This window comes from Durio zibethinus, chromosome 8 (genome assembly GCF_047325235.1).
Source record: "Durio zibethinus cultivar Kanyao isolate XHJ-2024 chromosome 8, ASM4732523v1, whole genome shotgun sequence".
In the NCBI taxonomy this organism is placed as follows: domain Eukaryota; kingdom Viridiplantae; phylum Streptophyta; class Magnoliopsida; order Malvales; family Malvaceae; genus Durio; species Durio zibethinus.
The window spans coordinates 25,156,941-25,181,770 of record NC_143169.1 but is presented as its reverse complement, the minus strand read 5'-3'; the positions used below and the strand labels follow the sequence as shown (position 1 = coordinate 25,181,770).

The 24,830-nt window shown below is 33.2% G+C and overlaps 6 protein-coding genes and 1 non-coding gene across 11 annotated transcripts; 5 read left to right on the top strand and 2 right to left on the bottom strand.

Moving 5' to 3' along the window:
- Nucleotides 1-4,652, top strand: LOC111278188 (uncharacterized). 4 transcript variants are annotated; one of them, XR_016344151.1, is made up of 12 exons: nt 1-422; nt 518-602; nt 852-982; nt 1,079-1,181; nt 1,356-1,370; nt 1,934-2,067; nt 2,224-2,425; nt 2,669-2,743; nt 2,957-3,118; nt 3,207-3,402; nt 3,676-3,720; nt 4,001-4,097. XR_016344151.1 is itself a non-coding variant. In XM_089764938.1 (12 exons), the coding sequence occupies exons 1-12, from the start codon at nt 133-135 to the stop codon at nt 4,244-4,246; spliced, it is 1,281 nt and encodes a 426-aa protein (XP_089621064.1). In that variant the 5' UTR covers nt 1-132; the 3' UTR covers nt 4,247-4,652. The 4 variants fall into 4 exon arrangements, 3 of the variants coding, with proteins under 3 accessions (XP_089621064.1, XP_022720482.1, XP_089621065.1); XM_089764938.1 differs by lacking the exon at nt 3,207-3,402 and adding an exon at nt 4,226-4,652 and having other exon boundaries at nt 2,260-2,425; nt 2,957-3,073; nt 4,001-4,099; XM_022864747.2 differs by lacking the exon at nt 3,207-3,402 and adding an exon at nt 4,226-4,652 and having other exon boundaries at nt 2,957-3,073; nt 4,001-4,099.
- Nucleotides 4,600-5,960, bottom strand: LOC111278190 (stem-specific protein TSJT1-like). Its single transcript, XM_022864750.2, has 4 exons — nt 5,624-5,960; nt 5,275-5,515; nt 5,058-5,178; nt 4,600-4,969 (listed from the first exon to the last, which is right to left on the bottom strand). Exons 1-4 carry the CDS (start codon nt 5,833-5,835, stop codon nt 4,776-4,778), a joined length of 768 nt encoding a protein of 255 aa, XP_022720485.1. The 5' UTR covers nt 5,836-5,960; the 3' UTR covers nt 4,600-4,775.
- Nucleotides 5,961-11,954: 5,994 nt separating this feature from the next.
- On the top strand, nt 11,955-13,691 carry LOC111278697 (CBS domain-containing protein CBSX5-like). Its single transcript, XM_022865323.2, has 2 exons — nt 11,955-12,400; nt 12,558-13,691. Exons 1-2 carry the CDS (start codon nt 12,045-12,047, stop codon nt 13,396-13,398), a joined length of 1,197 nt encoding a protein of 398 aa, XP_022721058.2. The 5' UTR covers nt 11,955-12,044; the 3' UTR covers nt 13,399-13,691.
- Nucleotides 13,692-16,218: 2,527 nt separating this feature from the next.
- LOC111278187 (E3 ubiquitin-protein ligase AIRP2-like) lies at nt 16,219-19,754 on the top strand. 2 transcript variants are annotated; one of them, XM_022864742.2, is made up of 5 exons: nt 16,219-16,759; nt 17,708-17,858; nt 17,940-18,006; nt 18,100-18,334; nt 19,254-19,754. In XM_022864742.2, exons 1-5 carry the CDS (start codon nt 16,680-16,682, stop codon nt 19,462-19,464), a joined length of 744 nt encoding a protein of 247 aa, XP_022720477.1. In that variant the 5' UTR covers nt 16,219-16,679; the 3' UTR covers nt 19,465-19,754. The 2 variants fall into 2 exon arrangements, with proteins under 2 accessions (XP_022720477.1, XP_022720478.1); XM_022864743.2 differs by having other exon boundaries at nt 16,224-16,759; nt 17,703-17,858.
- Nucleotides 19,755-20,252: 498 nt separating this feature from the next.
- Nucleotides 20,253-22,139, top strand: LOC111278185 (sphingolipid delta(4)-desaturase DES1-like). The gene is made up of 2 exons (XM_022864739.2): nt 20,253-20,665; nt 21,190-22,139. Exons 1-2 carry the CDS (start codon nt 20,498-20,500, stop codon nt 22,009-22,011), a joined length of 990 nt encoding a protein of 329 aa, XP_022720474.1. The 5' UTR covers nt 20,253-20,497; the 3' UTR covers nt 22,012-22,139.
- Nucleotides 22,140-22,443: 304 nt separating this feature from the next.
- On the bottom strand, nt 22,444-24,349 carry LOC111278186 (tetraspanin-19-like). Its single transcript, XM_022864741.2, has 6 exons — nt 23,936-24,349; nt 23,700-23,799; nt 23,494-23,574; nt 23,301-23,405; nt 22,875-23,054; nt 22,444-22,782 (listed from the first exon to the last, which is right to left on the bottom strand). Exons 1-6 carry the CDS (start codon nt 24,235-24,237, stop codon nt 22,771-22,773), a joined length of 780 nt encoding a protein of 259 aa, XP_022720476.1. The 5' UTR covers nt 24,238-24,349; the 3' UTR covers nt 22,444-22,770.
- Nucleotides 24,350-24,692: 343 nt separating this feature from the next.
- On the top strand, nt 24,693-24,765 carry TRNAV-UAC (transfer RNA valine (anticodon UAC)). Its single transcript has one exon. It is a non-coding gene; the product is annotated as a tRNA-Val (tRNA).
- The last annotated feature ends 65 nt before the right edge of the window (nt 24,766-24,830 follow it).

Genomic DNA, 24,830 nt, shown 5'->3' with positions numbered 1-24,830 from the left:
GAATTTCCTGCACCGAAGCTCTTTCCATTGCTTCCTTTCTTTCCCTCCGTCTTTAACACTCTCAATCCTCACTTTAGCAAAGAAGAAAATTAATAATAATAATAAAGGCCAAAATTCTGAAATCGTTAAGCCATGAGCACGACGCAACAAGGAACGCACTCCCTGGCGTTCAGGGTGATGCGGCTTTGCAAGCCATCGTTCCACGTCGAACCTCCCTTCCGCATCGACCCCACCGACCTCTTCGTCGGCGAGGACATCTTCGACGATCCACTTGCTGCTTCCAACCTCCCTCCTCTCTTATCTAGCCACGTCAGTAAGTCCACGGACTCCTCCGATCTGACCTACGGCGACAGATTCCTCCTCCACCACCCCTCCGATGCCATGGGCTTCTCTGGCCTCCTTGTCCTCCCTCAATCCTTCGGGTCTCACTAAATCCCTCTCTCTCTCTCTCTCATTTATTATTCGTTTAATTTCTTTTCATCTGATTATCTTTTTATTTCTGTTCAAATTATTATAGGGCGATTTATCTGGGAGAGACATTCTGCAGCTATATTAGCATCAATAACAGCTCTAATTTTGAAGTTAGGGACGTTATTATTAAGGTCAGTATGTTTACTTTGTTGCTTTTTGATGAATTTGCCGCAATTTTTATTTGATAGCAACTGTTTACCTGTTGCATTGTTAATGTGTTTGGAACGAAAGAAAATTTGAACATTTGTTGACGTTTTTTGCTGTAGTTTTGTAGGAATTGTTCTTTTTCCTTTTTAATTGAATTTGATTAAGCTTTTGTGCTACTAGCATTGAAAATTGAGCAGTGGCAGATCATTTGCTTCTTTTTAAGCTTGTTATAGGCAGAAATTCAAACGGAGAGGCAGAGGATCCTCCTCTTGGATACATCAAAATCACCTGTTGAATCAATACGTGCAGGCGGGCGATACGATTTCATTGTGGAACATGATGTCAAGGAGCTTGGAGCTCATACGTATGTACTTGCTGACTGATTTACTGTCTCTTGTAATTTCTTTCATTAATTTTTTTCCCCTAACTCGACCATTATTTGTTGCATGACAAAATTTAGGCTGGTTTGCACTGCATTGTACTATGATGGTGATGGTGATCGAAAATATCTTCCACAGTTTTTCAAGTTCGTTGTTGCTAACCCACTATCAGTTAGGACAAAGGTACTCTATCCCATGCCTTAAGAAAAAAATAAAATAAATCTAATGTACATGCGACCCTTTGCTAGTACCTGAGGCATTTATTGCCTCCATTTTGTTCTTTTAATCTCTATCTTACTAGGCTTTTATTTTAGTTTTCCGTTCCAAATTGTAATGTTTCTTGTCTCTGTTGTGCAGGTCCGCACTGTCAAGGTAGGTTGAGATTGACTTGAATTCTCTAATGTAAGTTTATAAAGCCTAGATATTCATGCTGCTGTAATTATATTCATTTTATAAAATGAGAAGTGTAGAAATAAGGGGGTTAAAATAGCTAGGCTTAGTGGGTTTATAAATGAAGTTGATATCAAATCAATTGCTAAAGTTATAAGTTATGATTTACAGCCTCAGTATTCAATTCTGCTTTCACTGAGCATTGTAAGAGGGCAAGGGATATACCCTTGTTATTTAGTCCAGCCTATGAGTTTTCTTCTGTTTTTTCTTCCTTTTTGGTATTTCTCATTGGAAGCATTAAAAGCAAGGCAGGTGTGCAGATAAGTTTGTTTCTTTCTGTTGCAAGTGAGTTTCTGTGATATGTAAAGCTGCCATCTCATGATTGGAGTGCCTCTTTTGGTTTTATAATTGTTGACCTAGGACAAGTGCAGCCAATACTGGCACTATTGTCATAAAATCTGCTTAAGTCTGCATCATTAATTGTAAAAGTTGTGAGTCAACTTGGGCTTTCATCATTCTGTAATAGCTGATTTTTCCTATATCAGGAAACTACCTATTTAGAGGCTTGCATAGAGAATCATACAAAATCAAACCTTTATATGGACCAAGTTGAGTTCGATCCAGCTCCTCATTGGAGTGCTATAGTACTAAAAGTTGACTCTGCAGATGATTCAACTGGGTAAGTAGTGGATATATCATATGGATGTATGATTTTGATTATTTTATTGTTAGCAGCTTGTCTTTGCAATGTTTTGAAGTCCTAATTATTTTTCTCTTTGATTTTTTTTTAACTAAAACTGATATAATCTTCTCATCTTTATGAATAATCATTTAGTGGCAGAGAGATATTTAAGCCACCTATTCTTATCAGATCTGGCGGGGGAATTTACAATTACCTTTATCAATTGAAATTTTCTTCACCTGGTTCTGCACAAGTGAAGGTAGAGGGGACTAATATTCTTGGCAAACTTCAGATAACATGGCGTACAAATTTGGGAGAACCGGGCCGCTTGCAAACACAGCAAATCCTTGGCACTGTAAGTTAGGCATTCTTACAATTTTAAAAGACCCAGTTTCATATTCTCTATTGTGAAATATATACTATTCTGAAACAAATAATTCCTTTTTTATTATTTTTCATAAAAGAAAAAGAAAAAAAACTGTTGAATTCTCTATGTTCTATTTATTTTGAGAGTTTGAGATCTGCATAAATTTCAATAATAATATATATAAAAAAAGAATTATCAGACTCATTCTGATATGTTTTTACTCTTTTTCAGCCCATCACTCGTAAAGAGATAGAGTTGCAAATTCTGGAGATTCCATCTCGAATAAATTTGGATAGGCCCTTTTTGGTATATTTTACAATGAGATGCATTTCTTTTTGCATTCTGGCAAACCTTTTTTTAAGTAACTCTCTTTCATTCTGATGGCAAAACTTAAGATTGCTGCTATCAATTCCTGCCTACCTAGAGTTTCTCCCTTTGCTTTTTAGTCTTCAGCTGCATCTTGAAGTATTTTTTGAATTAGTTAATTGAATTTTAAATGAGTTAGTCACCGCTTTGCAGGTACATCTGAATCTTACAAACCATACAGATAGAAAGCTGGGCCCATTTGAGGTCTGCTTATCTCAAAATAGTGCACATGAGGAGAAGACTGTTATGATTAATGGGCTTCAGACTATGGTAATTGATTTAATTGATTTCCATCTTGATGAAGAGATATTTGTGGTAGGTGGTGGCTAAAGTGATATTCAGACCACATAACATGTATACATGAATGTTGTGGTATGAATTGTTTTGAACTTTGTATTCTTAGAGCTTCTTGATGAAGAGGGAGATCTGGTTGTTGGCATCTAAAGTAATCTAGTCAGTGTGCATGAGATGTATGTATTAAAGATGCAGTGGAAATTCCAGGCCATGTAATTAGGTCATGACAATCGAGGATCACTTAAACGTGGCCCATCAACCACTAAAATAATGGGATAGTGGTTCTTTTCTTAGATATTACGCTTGTAAGTTATTTTTTTGTGTCTTTTTCCTTTGTTGCCATGAGGTACTTTATACAGTTATGAGGTAGTTGCATGCATGCCTTGTGCAATATTGAAACTTGAAACTCAAGCATGACTCAGATGAATTGCTTTGGTTTGTCTTCGAATAAGATTATTAGTACCTCAATAACATAAATAAACTTTTGTAATAAAGCCTTTTCTTTTTCCATTTCACATAACATATAAAAATTATGATTTACTGCAGTACTTATATACATATTTGACACTTATGTACAGGCATTATCTCAGGTGGAGGCATTTGGTTCCACTGATTTCCATCTGGTATGAAGAATTTTTTTATTCCATTTCATTTTCAATCTGGTTGTTTTAGCTATGCTTCAGCCTGGACTTGATTGTGGAATAGTTTAGTATCAAATAGAAGATAGCTCATTATTTGATATTGATTATTCAACTTCTCCCATATAGAAATAGCTGAAGACACAGTTGGATTACCTTTCACCAATTGTGCTGCTACTTCATCTGCAACTACTTGTACATAAGCGTGTTTCTATTTATGTTTTTGCTCCATTTGTAATTTATGGGTTCTACTTTGCATGTGCAGAACCTGATTGCAACTAAACTTGGAGTCCAGAGAATTAGCCGAATTACAGTGTCCGACAAAAGAGAGAAGAAATCTTATGACCCATTGCCAGATGTGGAGGTTGGTATCATATTTGCTGGTTTTAACATTCAATATATGTTTTCTTGCCATCTCAAATTGGTAAATATCAGTTCTCATATGTATATTAACGGTTAACTTATGATAAATAATGATTGCATATTGCAGATCTTTGTGGAGTCAGATTGATTTATCAAGTGATTCTAATTGTTTAGGCTTGCTGAAGGTTGATTTATGATACCTACAACAGAGCAAAAGATGCTTTGAAGTGTAAGGGTCACGGGCATAATTAGAATGATCAATTGCAAAGGGTGTCTTTCTGCCATCTTTTTTTACTTGCATTGCCTGCATGAAAAGGGAGTTGCCTGTTTCAACCTCTTCCGCTGATCAATGCTAAGCTGCGCCATTAGTTAGATGATAGACTCCTCTATGTTTGTTCGTTGTCATCATCAAAAAGCCTTATGTTCGGGTGATTCTTTCAACTAATTTTCTAACAATATGCTTGTTTTGGAATCATAACCCCCCAGTTATCTGCTGCTATGTGAAGGACTAATTTCCATTTTATTTATCCAACATCATTTTTAGAGCCGCGAAATCAGTTCGATTGACGTTGGAAAATTTGTAACCAAGGACGGAAGAATAAAGCCAAGAAAAAACACGTTCATTAAAAATAACACAAAGGACTAATTAGTGGGTCGTATCATCTCAGTCTTGTCATTCAAGCTTTCGAGCCTCCCAGCGCCCAATTGGCTTCGCTGCCAACTCGTGGCATGTTGCTTATTCGTGACCGAACATCCGCCCTGAAGTTGGCACCACACATCACCCCCTCGCTATCAATTCTTGGCATTGCCTTCATTTTGCTCCTTGGATGCTCAAAACTCATTAATCCTTGCTCGCTGTGAAACAAACATCCTGCACATAACCAAAAATTAAGGTTATATAACATTATGTCCGAAAATTTTTTTATATAGTCTTAGACAAAAAAAAAAAAAACACATACCAGCTGGAAATGGTGCAAATGATTTAGCACAGCTTTCTTTTATAACCTTCAAGTTGTCTGAAACAACAACAGATCCATCAGCTGCAACACCCCAGAAGAGTTTAACCCCATCATCTGCACCCTACACATCAGTATATAAAGATTTAGATCATCCCAAATATTTGAAGTTTTTATGAACATTGCTTTTTTTTTTTAATGATCTTTGAGAGGATCTTACCAATGCTGCAAATACACTTCCAGCTTTTCCATCATAGACCACAAATCCATAGCTGCCTTCAATATCCCTGAGGACCTGATGTGCCGGATATGGGCCACGGTCCCGGAGGGTCCGGTATGCCTCAATGATAAACATTGCTTCATTGGTGCCTTTTGATAGGCCATACTGCCTGAGAAGGCTGCACAGATTGTTCAGACTCCCCAAGAAAATGCAGTATATTTCATCAACTCCACAAAACAACCTGCAATTTCATCAAACCCCAGAAACTTTAAATCAGAAACATTAAACAAAAAAAAGGGTTTGCTTTTGGTGTAATGTTGAATATGAAGAGAGGATAAAAGAGTTAAACCTTTGATAAGTGGTACAAGGTCTCTGGGGCGGAACATAAGCCAAGGAAGCTGCAGCTCCAAACCCAATTGAGAAAGCATTGGTGGGATTTGAAGAGAGAAAATCGTTGAGGATTTCAACGGGGAGCTTAGAATTGCTAGATGAACTGAGTGAAGCCGGACTGTGCAGCTCTTCCGGTGGATTCACTAACCCTTTGTTGAATATAGCTAACATCTCTTCTCTTTCTTAGAACTAGAAATTGAATCTTCCAAAAGGAGATTGATTCAAACCAAAAAAAAAAACAATAAAAGTTTGAGACTTCAGAGAGTAAAACAAAGAAGACCAAATGAAATTTAATTGAGAAAAACCACTAATCCGTGGGGGTTATATATAATTGAGGAGTGACAGCGATGATAACGTGGCAACGTTATCCAAACTCGACAATCGATGCTTACAACATGATAAGCACTCGTATTCTAATGTTGTTTTCGGATAGTGACGGTGGGCAGATCAAGGAATCCTCTCACCGGCTTATCCATATCCACAAAATGAAAAAACACGTGTGATCAGAGTGGAAGTGACGGTGAGCCTAGTCAGCACACTATTTCTGCCGCTGACTTTTAGGACTGTCTGGTCAGGTTTGAGAGCCCAGCATCCGACATTCAACACATACAAATCGGAAGGTCAAGTCAACCAAAGACACCGAACTCAAATTTTGATCCATTTATCCAAATAAACTAAGCCCATTTCGAAAGGTTATGTCTGCCATTTCAACACTCGGCAAAACTCTGAAAAAATACTCAACAGGCCTATACGACAAGGCCCAAGGATTCATGGATTACTATTTACAAGCATCCAATACCACATTTCCAATCCATTGTCGTTGGATTTCAAGTACGCTTGGCTTTCCTTCCAAAATGGGTCGAACAGTTCTTTGTGCAATGTGTTCCCTTAGTTTCGTTTGATTACTCTGTTGCTGTTGTGCTGTTGTTCCTAGTGCTTTTAGTTTGTCTAGCAACAATACCATCTAAACTACTGTTAGGACTATGGGTTGAAACATATTGTTGTAACTTAAAAGGAATTACTATTAATAAAACAATTTTCATTTAATCTTATGAAAATCTGAAAGTTGCATTAATCCATTCCACGATTGATTGTTGTTAACTTGTCTTTTTTTAATTTTATTTAATAAAAAATATTGAACATTTAAAAAATTTTTGATGGCGATGAGAGTAGTTGTACTAGCCATTTCCTTCACAATTCAATTATTATCCTTAAAAAGACAGGGACAACAGCGTTAGCGATATTTAGATTGACAAATGTCGAAATGCATACGTGGCACATTCTAATAATTAAATACGGATCGAGTAGCGGGTAGTACGGATCCTTTGAAAACACCTCTTAAAGGCGTAAGTGATAAGTATTATTACCGACACGTGTCCTTTTTGACAGGTAGCATGGGCACTCGGTGCACCGTACCATTCCTTTTTGTTATCGTCCCATGTGGGATTTTCAGGGAGAGAGGGACCGTGTTCGTTTGAATTCAGTAAACGTCAGCGCTGACGCATAACCGGATCGAATCGGTCCCTCGCGGCCCTTTTTCCCTCGTGATGCCATCAAATTCAAGGACATCAACGTTATTCTTATTTATCATGATTTTTATGAAATTTTTTTAAAAAAAACTTGATTTTAATATATTAAATACTAAATTTTAAATTTTTTTATAAAATTAAAATTTTATGATTTTTAATATTAAAATTAAATAAAAAACATAAAAAATAATTTTAAAATATATAAAAAAAAAAGATATAATTTTAAGATGTCTAAAAAAAACCAAAAAACAAAGAGAATGAAAAAAGTGGAAATTTTGGCTTACCACATGAAAAATCCAATTTATAATAAAATCAGAAAAATAAAAAATCCTAACTATGATTATATCTTAAACTTGAAAAATGACAAAATTCAAATTTTTAATACAAATTTAATTAAAATTCTTCAAATTCGAAACAGTTGCTTGACTTAGATACATTAATGCATGTACCATATTCTTTCAATATTTGATTTTGATTGTAAAACAATGCAAGTGTACGTATTTTATGAATCAAAATATAATTAATTTTAAATATAAAATTTAATTCAATTAATTTATATAATTATTTTAAAAATATAATATTTAATAAAATTTAAATTTAAATATCAATCCATACAATACTATAATCTATTCTATTACCGTCAGATGAACTCTCTTATAAAATAAATAAATATCTAAGTTGCTTCAAATCTCCATTTTAATTTTCATCTCTAAAACGATTTATTATAAAATTGAGAAAAAACAAAATTAATACATCACGATTCTTTAAAATATGGATTGGTTTTATTCACAGATATATTAAGAAAAACCTTACTTTTCTTCTTGCAACATTTTCCCCTTCCAAGATCTAGATGAAATTTTGGTAAAAGAAAGTGTGCCGGAAGATGAGATGGTTAAATGCAATGAAGACGTCCAATCTAGTAGTAAAGATCGGTGAATGTCACATCTTGTTGCAAAATCTTCGAATCCGGCATTGGCTTCAGTGGCAAACCTTGACGAGCCACGACACTCAAAATTACATTAGAAAATTTTTTTTGCCTATAGTCAAAATTAGGTCATTTTCACGAAATAAAATGTGTAGTCTTTTTCAATTTTCATGTAAATTATTTTTTTTTGGACCGATGTGAACGAATGCGCTAGCTTGCACCTTTAAAAAAAAATTTAATTATCTATCGACCTAAGGTTTATGCATATATACATATATATATATGGTAAAGACCATATGTTGCTCGCTTGGTGACGAATTGCGTGATTAAGACTCTAGAAACTGACTAGGATGGGTTGTTTTCTTCCTATCCTTTCTTTCTGATGGCATTTTTTTTTCCCGATTGAATTCCATTATTCCATGTAAATCATATCCGAAGATTTAGCCATAAGTAAATTTGAAAATACTTTTGCATGCATGTCAAGATAAATGTTGAGAAATGACCTGTAGGTTTTTCTGTTTTTTTCGCTTTTTTTTTTTTCTCTTCGATTGGGAGGAATATGGAAGCAGCAGCCTCCCCAGGTTGAATCTAAGATTTGTGGAGGAAAAAAACTCTCGTATTTTACCAACATTTAACTAATCCGACTTTATGTCAAGTGTTTCAACGGTGTAAATAGAATGGATCAACCTGATTATTTTATAAGATATCGAGATAAAATATAATGATAAAATGTAATCACATTAAATACTTAAAAAAAAAAAGCAGGTATGATAACAAGAACAGCATCATGAAAGAAATGAAATAACTGCCGGACAATATATAAAGTGGATACATATCTATCCATCTATGTATACATTTAATAAAGTTGGCAATGAATCAAATTAAGAAAAATTTTTATTCGTTTTGAACTCGATCTAATTTTATAATTTTAAAATTTAATCCGATTCAAAATATTTTTATTATTTTGTACATTCAAACTCGATTCGATCAAACATTATATAAATCGTATATTATTCAATTCGACTAAAAATTAATAAAATATTATTTTTAAAATATAAAATATATAATTATATATAAATAAAAAATTAAAAAATAATTTTTAATATAATATCGAATTTATTTAAAATTCGAATTCGAATCCGATCTGATCTTAATTTTTTGTTAATAATATTCAATTTGATCTAATTCAAAATTTAAATTTAAAAAAAAAAAAATTTATGAGATTGAATCGTATCAAAAATCCCGTCTTAACTCGGATTGCCATCCCTAACATTTAGAGTAGTAACTTTGTTTTTTTAATTGTTTTTTCTGCAAAGTTGCCAGATTGGATTTGGTGCGACAAAACAAAGAGTCAATGGCCAATAGTAGGCCAGGAAGGCCTGCCTAAAAGTCTCAGTGGTGGGCTTGTCGGTTGTGGCTGCGGCTAACTTCACGAAGCTTTTAAACATTGATTGATGATGACGGGTCTTTTCAGCAGTCAGCAAAACGGAAAGATCTTCCTCGGATATGCAACGAGATCTCATTAATGCAGTATAATTGACAAATGAGCTCGACACGCAGGTTTTGATTTAAAAGAAGTATTAACCAAAAAATAATAATAATAACTTTAACACTAGATCATAAAAGAAAATAGTTGACAATGTCTATAGATGTTTAGTTAAAAAAAAAAAAAAAGTTACGTTGAAAATAGAAGGCGAAGTCGTTTAAATTTATAGCCAAAAAAATATGGTTTGGAAGCGTCGAAATTAAATTTTTTAAAAAATTCAAACATTTAAATTAATAAAATATTTAAAATTAAAAAAAAGTTAAATATTTTTAAAAAATTACAACAAAAAAAAACTTAAATCTTACATTTTGAATTATTTTTTTATCTTATATATGAAATAAAAGTCGATAATTTAAAATAATTAATTGTTGATAATAAATTTATGTAAAATTTGAGAGTTTGTGAATAATGATAAATTTCATTAAATAATTTCAGACTGTCTTATATTTAATAATTTTAAATAAATTAATGAAAAAATATTTAATTTTGAAATAATTTAATGTATCGAATAAATCCTTTATTAACGAGTAATGAACTAATTTTATAATATGACGACGTAAGAGCTGAATGTGCAAGTGTTTTAGAATAAATAATTTTATAATGTATCGAATAAATCCTTTATTAACGAGTAATGAATTAATTTTGTTCTGTGGCTTCAAGTGTTTTAGAAAAGCAAATGAATCTGTGCCAGAAAAGTTTCACGTCAGTAGAACCGATCTTTAGCTTGAAAATATCTCCTGCAAAGAAACGGACAGTCTATATGAAAGGTAACAACTCTATTATGAATCTTGTTCACGTATCTTACTATGGTACGATTCTGTGTTGTTGAAATATCCAACGTTGTATTATTTCTAGACGTTGATAGCGTACAACCGGTCACACGCTGGCTACCTGCTCTTGGCTGCGCAAGTTAGGCTTAAACTTAATTTACTTCGGAATTGTTATAGAATTTTGAAAACAAACTTATATTTGGAGTCGATTATCTTTGAATCCCCTCTTTTTGTTTTTAAATGGCGTTTATTTAAAACGTTTTTTAACAAAAAAATATTAAATAATATCTAATACTTTTTAAAAGGGATTATTTAAGTTATTTTTATCAAAAATATTTTAAATAATTTTAAATATTTTTTTAAATAAAATTATTTAAGGTATTGAAATAGTTCAATTAGTTAGAACATATGATTATTAATTATAAGATTATAATTTCAATCTCACTTTTTATTACTTATTTTTTAGAATTATTTATAAGAAAATTTTTGAATTATTTAAGATATTTTTTGATAAAATATATTTTAAATAATCTGATCAAATTTTTAAGAGATTAGTTAATATTTTTTTGCCAAAAAATATGTTAAATAATTAAAAAAAATTTAACAAATTTATTTAAGATATTTTTCATGCCAAACGCCATTAATTACAATATAAACAAATTTTTTTAGCAGTAAAAATATATAATTAACTTGTAATCACTTTCAGACATATTTTTTAAAATAGTAACCATTATTTCATAATTTTTTATTCAGATCAAATTTAAAAATAATGTAATTTTTTTCATTGAAATCGTAGAATACCATAAAGAGATAAAAAATTTTTATTATAAGATTTTGAATATTGTTAAAAATCTATAATTTTTTTTAAATCAAATTATCTTAAACTACACGTTAAAATCAAATACATACTAATAAGATTAAAGAAAAAAAACGTAAATTTATCAAACCAAATGCCTCTAAGAATAATTTAAGATTAGAGTGAAAATTTATATAATAAGATAAAATTATTTATTTGGGTGTAACTCGTAACCGCCTCCAATTTTACAAACAAGAAAACTTATATAGGAAGAAATCACTTGGCCTAATTCTTTTAATAAACAAAATTATAATTTGAGAATAGATTAAAAAATTATAAATATTAAAATTTAATTAAATTGGTTTAGATTATTTTTAAAAATAATTATATAAATTAATTGATCTAATCTCTAAAATTTTTAATTCGCCTAACTTAAACCTCAAAGAAAATTACTTTATTAAATTGGTAAGTAAAAAATTACAAAAAAATTAAAACAACTAACCAAACCAAAACCAAGTTACCAACTTACCATAGATTATTAAATAACAAAAAAAAAAAAAAATCATTCACTCCTCTAAACACTATAAATCATAGCAGCAAACGTTTATATTTCGTGCCCACCCGCATTCCAACCCATGCCCGTTTCAAAAATTACTGCCAGACTGACCGGGTATTCCCGGTTAAACTTCCTATAAGTATCGCACAATTCCACCGGAAATTTCTCCAGCTTAGTTTTGTTGAAAAAATCAACATATTCTCTAGAAAAGAAAAAAAAAAAAAAGCTCCCTCATTTCTGATATATCTCCGCTTGTGGATGGCAGTAAGTTTATTGGCGCGTGAGGTATCCGACCTATGCCTTGGGAAGCCTGCGCTGAGGTCCCTCTCTATCTCCGCCACGGTTGGCGACGCGTTGTCGGCTTTGAAGAGGGTTGGGGAAAACTATGTTAGTGTTTGGAACTGTGATCATCATCGTCATTTGTCGGTAGCCGACATGATCGACGCCCGTTCTGATGAGTGTCGTTGTGTAGGCAAAGTTTGCATGGTGGATATCATTTGTTTCTTATGCAAGGATGAAAACCTGTCGAATCCTGGTACTGCTCTTCAGGCTCCAGTTTCTATCCTATTTACTAGGGCTCCAGGCCTTGTTAGACACTTAGAACCTAATGCAAGGTTGGTTTTTCTTCTTCTTAATGACGGTTTCCATTAAATAGGGTTTTTTTTTTTTCAGTTTCTTAAAATATGGTAAAAGCATGTTATCTGTTATATTTGTTTACAAAGAAAAATTTTTTTTCTATGAATCTGATTCGATTCTTTTATGGTTTTTCAGCTTGATGGAGACTATAGATCTTATCCTGGAAGGAGCGCAAAATTTGGTGATACCATTAGAAATGGGCATCAGGAATTCAAGAAAAAAGCTTCTCCAAAAAACCCTGTCTAATTCAACCCTTCATGACAACCGGCAGTATTGTTGGCTGACTCAAGGGGATATAATTCGTTACCTTCTCAATTCCATTGGCCTTTTCTGCCCCACTCCTATTAATCCAATCAACTCCCTTAACATCATTGATTCCCATAACATCTTGGCTGTCCATTATGATGACCCGGCTTCTTTGGCCTTACCCTTCATCGCTCGGTCCCTTGAGATGCAAACGTCTGTTGCGATTGTCGACACTGAGGGGAAGTTGATTGGCGAAATTTCACCTTTCACTTTGAATTCTTGTGATGAGGACGGAGCAGCTGCTATTGCTACCCTTTCAGCTGGTGAATTGATGGCTTATATAGACTGCGGTGGACCGCCAGAGGATTTGATACAGTTGGTGAAAGAGAGGTTGCAAGAGAGGAATCTAGAGCAAGCTTTGGAATTGATGGAAGAAGATTCAGGGATTTCATCAGGAGCTTCATTTTCATCATCTTATTCCTCTTCTTCTGATGAGGAGTTTGGGGTGGGGAGGAGTGGGAGGTCAGTAGGGTATTCAGCTAGGGTGGTGAGGAGATCAGAGGCAATTGTTTGTTATCCATGGAGCTCGTTGGTAGCAGTGATGATTCAGGCACTTGCACACCGTGTAAGTTATGTGTGGGTTGTCCAAGAGGATGGAACTTTAGCTGGGATTGTTACCTTCTCTGGAATGATGAAAGTTTTCCGAGAACGTTTGAGGACTATGGCTTAGGGTAGTATTGAAGGATCCAGAACATAAACCAAAAATACCAAGAAAGCCACAACTGAACCTATCTTTGGTGATTATGATCTAATGTATTAATTCAGGGAGATGCAGAATCTTAAATGACAATCAACCAGAAAGCAACTGACAGATGTTTATGAGTTAAGAAAAGTTTCTAGGCCAGTTATAATTGGAACATGGATGGCAACCTGTCTTTCAGACCTTTCAAAAATTCAGTTTTGCCAAAAATCAAACAGATCCAGTTTTTGAATTCTAGAAATTGAAGTTGTTTTTTTCATCAATTAGACCTTGTCTCTCTGGTGCAATGGACCTTAAGGGAATGTCAAATTCTATTATTTTATTCATAAATTTTTTAAAATTTACTAACAGACTTAAAGTTTTACTTAAACCCTAAACTATTTACCAATATGATTTAGTTTTAAATAATTATTTTTTATTCAAGAAAAAAAAAGATTTGAATTTTACTCCAATGAATAATGTTCAAAAAGCAGATCATACATCAAATATTAAATCAAATGTTTTTTAATTAACATTAATTTTTAAAAATGTTAACCATTCCCAATAACACTGATAATATTTAAAGAAAGAAAAATATAATTAATATATAGTATCTTCTTAAACATTCCTTTAAAAAATATTTTAATTATCCTTAAACAGTGCCGAGAAGCACCCATTATGCAAAATAATTATTTTTAATGATGACCTTAAAAAATTATTCACTAATTAATTATGATGGTTGTTGGATTTTACTGATTGCATCTATATGCCTAACTTACCAACTCCTCCTTTTAGCTAAACCAGATGTTTATTCTCTTAACCATCAATTAGGTGTGATAATATTTGGATTAAGGATTAAATTTGAAGGCATGCATGATTAGAATTTGCTATAATCAAGAAAAGTCAAATACTGTGTATTGACTAAGTAGATGCTAATTTTTTTTTAATTTGATTTGATTAATAATGAATACTATAAAGTGTATAAGTTTATGTTTTAGAGTTGATGTCCAGCAAAAAGGATATACCACTATTACTACTTTGAAAATCTTGGCAAGTATTATATTATAAAAGGATAAAACTTAAATTAGAAACGAAGGGGCGACTAATTTGTCTTTAAGTCTAAAAGCATTTGTAATTAATTATTAATGGGATATGTAGATTTAATAATTTAAAATATGAAATGGTGATATGATGTAAATATGATATAAAAATTAATACGAAAATAATATAGTTTAAAATTTTAATAATAAATATATATGAATTTAATAAAAAATTTTATATTTTCGTATCAGTATAAATTTAACATAAAATTTTAATATAAAATGTGATATAAATATATAAATTTTAATTTTTTATATGATATAAACATATAATCATCCGTGTACCTTTTTTCTTTCTTAGGAAATTGTGATGGCAAAAGTTGGTTATGAAAACTCACAAAAAAAAAAGAAAAGAAAAAGAAAAAGAAAAAGGTCCATGAAAAATCGAACATTGAGTAGCCATACCTTTCAAGACCATACTCTCACTAAATATTTATAAACTTTAGAAAGTATTGGGCTTTGTTTGATTTAAGAAAATATTTTTTATTTTTATTTTTTTGAAAATAATTTTTAAATTTTAATTTTTAAAAAAATTATATTTGATAAGAAAAAATAAAAATTAATTTTTTAAAATGTAAAAATAAGGAAATAAATAAAATATTCAATAATATTATTATTAATGGCATCTAATTATAAATATAATATATATTTATTAATTAATGATATTAAAAAGTGTTTAAATATGATAACTTGCAAAATACAAAAAAAATAAATTTTTTGTTTTCATAATTGAAAACATATTTTTTTTCGTTTTCATATTTTAACTCATTTTTTTATTTTTATTTTTAATTATCAAATATGTTTTCATTTATTTTTTTTATTTTTCAAAAAATAAAAAATAAAAAATAATTCTATTTTCTAAAATCGAATGCTACCTTAATTTCTAATTACGAGAAGGGCTAGCTAATCACATTGCTAATGGTTTAAGTATCAAATTTTAGTAGTACTATATAATCTAATACATTACATCTTAATAAGGGATTACTTTCCCTTTTTTTTCCAATTAATTTCACCTAAATTACTATATAAAATATCAAAAATTGATACTTTTAACAATTTCGTTACAACACGGTCCAACATTTAACTCAATAATTATCATATAATTTGTTATTTTTTAAACATAATTCAAAATTTATTTATTTTTAAATAAAAAATTATATTATGATAGGAGCAAACTAGTGGCTAGAGATACTTCTCTAGATGACCAATCAGTACTAGTATAATAATTATTTAAAATCATAGTTGCTTGATTAATCTTTCATCATATTGACATTTGACATACATAGTGTCAATTTCTATTCGTCTTTACCTAACAATGAGCAGCATTAATATGTATTATCCTCGCATAATTTTAACATTATTTTTAGCTGAAAGTGGTTTCTTTGGGCCAAACTAAGAAAAACATTATTATCATTTCATAAAAAAAAAAAAAACTTATGCATATAATTTGGTAAATTTTCATAATTACGACACTGATTTTTCATATTTTTAAATTTTAATTGAAACAATTGTGATAATTAATTATAAATATTTTTTCCAATACGATTTTGTCTGAATTTAATTTTTTTTTTCAAGTAATTTAAAGAACGTGTTGTTTTATATCAATTTGATACATTGAATTTTTTTTTCAAACCAACGGATAAGTGTATTTACTTATTAAAATTAAAAAATTAATACCCAGAAAAAAAGAAGAAGACAATTTTGGAAATGAAAAATACAAAAATGGCAATAAATAAGTAAATAAATGTCAATGTTGGGCGAGTGCGTAGAACAACAGCTACCGAAAGCAAAGCTGAGATGAAGCAGATCAATCGGTAAATAAAAAGAAATATAAAATATGGATATAGATAATATATAAATTTAGATTTGGACACTCCACGACAGAGGATAGTCCACGTGTCTACTTTTAGCACTCTTGCCCTCACTTTCACGATGAGAATAGAAGGTACTGTTACCGCCACCTACAACCACCCATCAAAAGCGATAGAGATAGGGAGGGAGAGAGGGAGAGAGAGAGAGAGAGAGAGAGAGAGAGAGAAGCAGCGAGATAAGAAAACCCAGAGATCCTGTGTAAAACTAGCTTGGAGAAGGAAATTAGGGTTTCTTTTGGGTTGATTTTGAGGGAAGGATTGATCGGAAATTGGGTTTTGTTTTGGTAGTGGGTGGGGGGAAATGTACATAGGTTCTATGCGAAAGTCGTTCAAGGACTCTCTTAAAGTGCTTGAAGCTGATATCCAACATGCTAATACTCTGTAAGTCCTTTTTTTGCGGTTTGGGTTCTTTTTTAGTGATGTTTTTGATTGTCTTTGCTTTATTTTATGTTTGGACTTTGGATGAATGCTACAGTTCATCAAGCTTAAAACTTTTCTTTTGTTTTCCAAAAAAACAGAGCAACCTTTTGTTTTTTGATAAATTTAAAACATTGGTTTGCAGATCATGGTTGTGAATTCTATTTTCATTGTTCAGCATAATGTTAGCGTAGGTTACCTGTAAGAATTGTTTCTTTCATTATGACTTTTAAGAATAATAAAAAAAAAAGAAAGACTTGCCCAAAGTGCCCAAAGTTCTTTCTCTTTTACTGATCTTAGCTAAGACATTTGATTTTCACCCCTCTATATTTGATTATTTGCCCTTTTTCTAAGGAAAAAAAATAAATTTTGGTTGTTGACAGAGCAGCACAAGAGTGCAAGGTTTCTTTTCAGAGATTGCAAAGATTTAGATTTTTTCCATCTAACTTCACTTGGCCAATGGGTTCCACTTGATTGTACCGTTTTCCATCTAACATTGTGCTTTTTGGGTTGTTATTTGTTAAACTGATCCATAGAGTTGATGTAAATTGCTTGTAAATTGAATAAGTTAGTAAGTACTATTTTTAAGACTATGGTTGGTTAAGTTCCTGGGCTTTCTTTTTTTCTTGATGTTGAAGGCCAGAAGAAATGAATACCTTACATCTTGGATGAGCTATGCTTTCTTTGTGGTTACTGAAACAGGGGTCCTAAAAGTAGCTAATACAGTTCTTTTGAACTGGAGCCCTTGGATAGGAGTGAACTGTTAGAAGAAACCATAGTTGTTAACCGTCCTGCATAGTTCTTCTCTGCGGCAGTGCGTGTTCAACAATATATTATGACCCATATTTCTTAATATTTTAATTATGTTCTTCTCATTCTGCTTCAATGCCCATCATGCAATGCAAAGTGCAGGGCTTCAGATTTTCCAAGGGAGTATGATGGTGAATGCCTTCAAATGAGAATGTCATTCAGTCCAGCTGCACACTTCTTCTTATTTTTGGTGCAGTGGACTGACTGTCAACTTGCAGGAGCCCTTGGGCTGTTAAGAATACTAATTTACAAGGTTATATTTTGTTACTTCGTGTTTGGCTCATGCTTTAATCATGAAAATTAGCTGTTTTCATCATGGTATGCCATTCTGCAGGTTTATGTGGATGGAACTACCACCATGTCTACACATGAAAGGAAAGCAAGCATGAGAGAGTTCTATGGTATCTATCACAATCTGAGTGTTTTGGTGCACATGTAGAATGTAGATCTTACTCCGAGTTATCCTAATGCTTCCGAATTCCTACTGTGTCCAGCTGTTATCTATCCCTCTTTACTGCAACTTCATAGGGGTGTCACTGATACTGAAGATAAAAAACAGAAAGCAGTGTGCATGGAAAGGTACCGGAGAAGAGAAGATGAAGAGTATAGGCAGCTTACTGATGTTGATGTTGAAAGAGAAGAAGAATGTGGAATATGCATGGAGATGAACAGCAAAATTGTGCTGCCAAACTGCAACCATGCCATGTGCGTGAAATGTTACCGTCAATGGTATTCTTTCTCTCCCTGCCTTTATCCCCTCATCCCTCTCTTTTTTGCTTCTCATATTTTATATCTTTCCACTGCTTAAAGCAGTTACTTGATTTTTTTTTTACATCAATATTAGCCATGCATCATCATGTAGATGGAGAATATAATTTTACTTGCTTCTTTGTAAGAGGGAACCATACATGTCATCCAGTAGTCCCAGTTGCTTTTGAATGTTTTTGGGTCTTCTATCTAGTGTCTTGACTTGAACATCATACTGGTTTTCAAACTCTATATCTAAATTTGTGAATTGGGTTTTTTAAAACTGTTGATGCCATCACTCAGTAGGTGTCTGGGGTTAAGCAAATTGCTTTACCACTTAAGTAAAACTTGTACCTCACACTTTTTGTGGTTCAACTAGACAGGATTACTGACTGGTCTGGGATATCTAAAGATGATTTTTTCATTCCCTTTAAATGTAAAGGAGCACCGTTGAATCTAACTTGGATAGTGTTCTGCAGCAATAACCCAGTAAATTTTCTAGGTAGACTCACGGTATGCTTAATATAGTTTCCTAGTATCTACTGTACTTGTCAGGCATCGCCTCTTCTGGTATGATCAAAGATCTGAACAACTGAAAGTTGAGCTGAAAAGTATTGGTGCTTGTAATATGGTATCCAGTAATCTGTAATAACTTTGTAATGCTGTCTCTTGTTTTTCTTTTAGAATCCGTGAACTGTTTTCAATTTATTTGGTTTTAGGAAATAGTCAATGAATGGGCTACCTGCAGGTTGCCTTAAAATCTTGGCTAGTCGTATAATTATGATGCGTCTAATCTAAGTGCTAGTTTCCCACTCACTGATTCTTGGGTTTCTTATTTTTCTTATGAAATAATAGATTTTTTTTTTGGACAATAATAAGGATCTGTTGCAATGAATTGCAGGCGATCAAGATCACAGTCATGCCCCTTCTGTCGAGATAGTCTCAAGAGAGTAAACTCTGGGGATCTCTGGGTATATACAGACAGCAGGGATATAATTGACATGGCCACACTGACGAGGGAGAATCTTAGAAGGCTTTTCATGTATATAGATAAGTTGCCACTGATTGTCCCTGATACCATTTTTGATACTTATGATTCCCACCTAAGGTGATAAGTACATTCTAAAATATCTTCTCTGTGGCTTGAGTATTTCCTGCTCGATTTCTCTTGATTACATAAAAAGTCCAAATTGCTGGATTTGGCAAATTTAGATCAGCTAGTATTGCAGTGCTTTCGTCACACTTCTCACCAGAAGGGAAAACCATGCCCGAGTTATTGTGGGCTGGTGCTGAAGTTGAGGCAGTTCATCTAGGAGCCCTTAAATTGTATTTGCTACATATGTACATGCTTGTATAGCCTAAAGCTTGATGATTAAAATCTTTGCTAAATCATTTTCTCTCATATCTGCATTTTACTCTTTTTTTTCGGTGCTTGCTGTCTTTTGAGGTTTGTAGTCCTGAAAAAGAATTGATAGAACACAGTAATACGGGAAACGATTCATGGAATGTGTTCAACAACTTGAATACATAGGGATCCGGCTGAACGATGATTGCATGTTGCATGGGGATGGTAGTGTCTGTTACTGAGGTTTGAACATAAACCAGGTCATGGTTTGACATCATATGCCAAAGTCCATCTGCTATATTCATTTTCTAATTGGTCATTCTTTTTGTAGCTTTTCTTTACAGCCTGGCTTGTAGCAGTATTTTACTATTTGTAGTCGAATTTGCTGTTAAATCAGTAAATGGTTTTTGTTTTCTTGTGTATCTAACGCCATTGCAAAGTGGGCCTTATATTTATTTGCTGGAAACACGATAAAAGATAAACTCTACAGTTGGCAAAAGAGAAAAAAAACCAAATAAAAAGAGAGTCAATCCAAACTGTATTTTCAAGTTATAAAGCGGTAAAACTCCATGATCACCGTCATTTTAACGCTCCTTAATTTCTTTTGAGAAAACGCTCCTAAAATTTTAGTGATTGAGAAATTTGCAAAAACAAGAAAACCCCTTTTTTTAGGCATTAAATTTATGACTGTTGTATAAGAAAGGAAAAACATTCTAAACAGGCAGCAAACAAAAATTCTTTATCTGAAGAAGAAGAGAAAAGGAAGGAAAGATAAACAAAGGGTTTGTAAAGAGAGGGAAATGGGGAGAGGGGAAGAGAGAGAGGAAGAGAAAGAAGGATTAGTAATGGCAAATGACTTTTTCTGGTCATATACAGATGAGCCTCATGCTTCAAGGAGACGTCAGATCCTCTCTCAGTACCCTCAAATCAGAGAGCTCTTTGGCCCTGATCCCTTGGCTTTCCTCAAGGTATCCGATAAAGTTTACATCTTTTTCTTGTCGTTCCTTTCATTTTTATATTTGTTTGTTTTAAGCTTTTAGATCCGGAGTAATGCCACTGGGTAAAATCATTGATTTTGATTTATTTTTTTCTCTGTTTTGTTATTATCCTCAATGTGAATCTGGGTCTTTCTTTTTTTCTTTTTCCCTTTTTGGGATTAACTAAAGAAGTCATCTTTCGAGTCACATTGATAGGAATCAGCCTCTTTAAGATATTTAATTTCGTGGGTTTTTATTGTTTTTTATATCCTTTATGCTTCATTCTTTTTTTTAATCTTTTTGTGTGTGGTTGACATGAATCTGTCTCTTTTATGGACTTCAAGTTGGGTGGTGGAATGCATCTGTTCTTTTGTTTTTTTCCCTCTTTTTCTTCCCCAATTGCTGGCCTTGTCTGCTTGAGAACTGTCAAATGATAGATCCATTTGAAGTGAATGGTGTCAATGAATATAAAGAAATATGTGCATACTCATGTCCTTGAAACCGCGGCATTGCAGATTAGTGTGGTTGTTTTTCTTCAGCTGTGGACCGCAACTACCCTGCATGATGCTGGCTGGCTGAAGATATTGGCAATTGCCTACTTCTTTGGCTCTTTCCTCAACCACAACCTATTCTTAGCCATCCATGAGCTCAGCCACAATCTGGCCTTCTCCACTCCTGTCTACAATCGTTGGCTTGGGATTTTTGCTAACCTCCCTATTGGTGTGCCCATGTCTGTCACTTTCCAGAAGTATCACCTTGAGCATCATCGTTTCCAAGGGGTAGATGGCATAGATATGGATGTCCCAAGTTATACTGAAGCCCATCTTGTGACTAATATTGTCTCAAAAGCCATATGGGTCATCTTCCAGCTCTTCTTCTACGCGCTCCGCCCTCTATTTCTCAAACCAAAGCCCCCTGGTTATTGGGAGTTCATCAACTTGTTTATTCAGATTGCTCTTGATGCCACCGTAGTTTATTTTTGGAGCTCGAAATCTTTTGCTTATTTGATCCTTTCTACATTTGTTGGGGGTGGAATGCACCCAATGGCCGGCCATTTCATATCTGAGCATTATGTATTCAAGCCTGACCAAGAGACATATTCTTACTATGGTCCCCTCAATCTTTTGACATGGAGCGTTGGCTATCATAATGAGCACCATGATTTCCCAAGGATTCCTGGAAACAAGCTTTACAAGGTGAAGGAGATTGCACCAGAATATTATGAGGGCTTAGAGTCATATAAATCTTGGAGCCAGGTTATTTACATGTATGTCATGGATCAAACCGTTGGGCCTTTCAGTCGAATGAAGAGGAAGCTCTCAAGAAAATCCGAATAGGTGCTTCCCCATTAGCTCTCGTTTCCTTGTCCGCCATTATTATGGGGTTACTACATTTCTTATCTCAATTTTGTTATCGTAACATTAAAGAGGAATCAAGTTTCTATTTAAGTAGTTTTACCTTAAAATTCATCAAGAATAGCGTAATGGGTATTCATCAACTTCCTGAAGTTTTGGTTTTGAAATTAAGGTGAAACTTGAAAGGCATGATAAAGAAAACTGAAAAACGAAAAAGAAATGAAGTTGTTTTTGCTGTATAAATCTTCAAATAATTGAGAAAGAAAGAGTTGGAAGATCAATGTGAAAATTGCTCCATGCCCTGGTAGAATTAGATCAAACATAAAATTTGCTTATTGAATCGATGGATTATACCTGTTTGTGCTCGTCATTAGAGATTTTTTTAGCATTTTTTGGGTATACAATATCAGTAAGTTCACAGGAATCACAATTTATTTTAAAAACACGTTATCTCAGGCTATGAAGAGATTATATAATTATCCCATGGCCAGTTAAATCATGTTCTAAGCGTAAATAATAAAAACGAAGCATATAGATGCATGCAAAACATTGAGTAATCAATCCTATTATCTTTTAGAATGCAGCTTTAACCACTCCAATTCATTGCTGAAACTCATGTGCTTGGATGGGGGTCAAGACTGCTCCTAGCTTCGTTGCATTTTCATGGCGTGTTCTGCTTTCATTTGCTTCTCTCTTCTCATATCTTCTTGTGAATGATACAGAAAATTGCTGCTACTCTTTTCACTTATTGGCCTGTTTATGATCAATCAATAATAGCATCAAACAACACTAACAGGAGTAAACAAAGAGTCGTTTAGGAAACAGAAGTATGAAAGAATTTTTACAATATTCCAAGCTTCATTCTTGTTGGGAAAGGGAGAATCTCCAATGGCATAAACAGGTTGTTGAGCATGGTTATTTATGAGGGGAAGCCTGGCTGGAAGGAATTCTTCATCGCTATCATAGTTGGAGCATTGGTTGGGGCCAAGGGCTCTGAGGGCCATGGCCGATAGTACTGAAAGTCCCTGCAGAGGGAGGGTAGGGAAAAATAACCAGCTGAAAATAAACTAGTTTGGAACTTAACTTTCTTTTAGATCATGATGATTTCTCCAAAGATCTAAATTCATAAATATTCTTCTTATTTTCTGTTCTGAAGTAGTAAAGGCTAATCAGGTCTTCAAAGTTAACAAAAGAGTAAAGCAATGTAGTTAAGATAACTTATGAAATTAATGTTTTATAAGATCTGGCAACAACAGATAGCACTAAGTTACCTGTCCTAAGATTATAATCAGGCCAATCGATTTGAAGATGTCAATGTTAGACTGCACAAATTCTTTGAAATCATGAAACCTCCCGGTTGGATCTTCAGGTAAATCCTGATCAGTGACAGCAAACCAAACTACATGCTTAAAACGCAAGAGAGATTAAATGAAGCAAATAGGGAAAGTCACAAAGGAAACATACCTTCTCCCAATCAGAATTTAAGAGTATATCAGCTGCAATTCCTGTTTCTACCAGGAGAAGCACTGAGATGATCACCATGTACTGCTTCCATTTAAGGATCACAACACAAATATAGTAAAAGTTCTCGAAAATGGGAAACAGGCATTAGTAAAGAAGTTCTGGAACTCAACGAGGCATTAGACTGAAAATTCATTGAAAAAGGATACCCAAAAAAGGCAAAAACCATTCGCGCTATCAGCAGCAATATGGCCTAGGCATGTTAGGAGGCATAAGCAGATGCCTGTGACCAGAAAAGTGTATATAAACCTGCACTTTTTTTGTAATCAATGCAAGTAAGAATTGTAACTTTCTCCCAAACTAAACTAGGCTGAAAGAGCGGATGAAAGTAGCAGAAACATGAGCAAGAACAAACTTGTTAAAACTCGTAAAAGAGCCTAATTACCATGGAGAAGTAGAATTGAAGTCATCAAATGATGACCCTCCCATGTCTCTCTGCCAAACTCTTACCATCCAAACACCATACAAAATCATTGAAATACCGACCATTGCCATTATCGAATTAACACCTTTCAGGATTGATTGCATGCAAGATTTTATAATTCTTGCCATTATGAGAAGAAGTACCCTAGCTGATTTCTGATCACACCAGGATAATCTCAACATTAACAAGCAGCTTCTTGGGATCTTAGACATTATAGACTTTGGAATATAGGACAAGGAGAAATTGGTGTGGCAGTGGTTCATTTGTCAATCAAAGAAACAGTGACATTTTATTTTATTTTTTCTTTTTGGTCCGTTTTGCCTGTGAAATTTTTGCATAATCTAACTTCATTTTGCATTTAAAATCAGAATCTCTATTAATTCACCGAAGCATAATCAAAGTTCATAAAAAAAAAAAAAAAAAACACATAAGTTACAGTTTTATTTTTTGAAATCCAAATGTGTGGGATTTTATGTTCCTAATTAATAGGGGAACGGTACATTAATTTTCCACAGGAACCGGTGAAAAACAATGAATGCCATTGTCAAACAAAGTGATGATGGAATGATTGAGAGAAAGAGGAAACTTCTAGGAAGCTATCTGTATGTTTTCTTGTTGCTTGGCTTTACATCTTTCTTCACTAGCAAACAATTAGCAAACTTTGATTCCAAATTCCTTCAAGAATGAAAATAAAATTTTCCAAGCTTAAGCATCCAAAGTTGCTGTGGTGTAGTGGTTATCACGTTAGTCTTACACACTAAAGGTCCCCAGTTCGATCCTGGGCAGCAACAAATATGAATAATTATTTTAGAGTTGACAATTCTGATTTATGGAAATTTCATTGTCAATTTCGAAT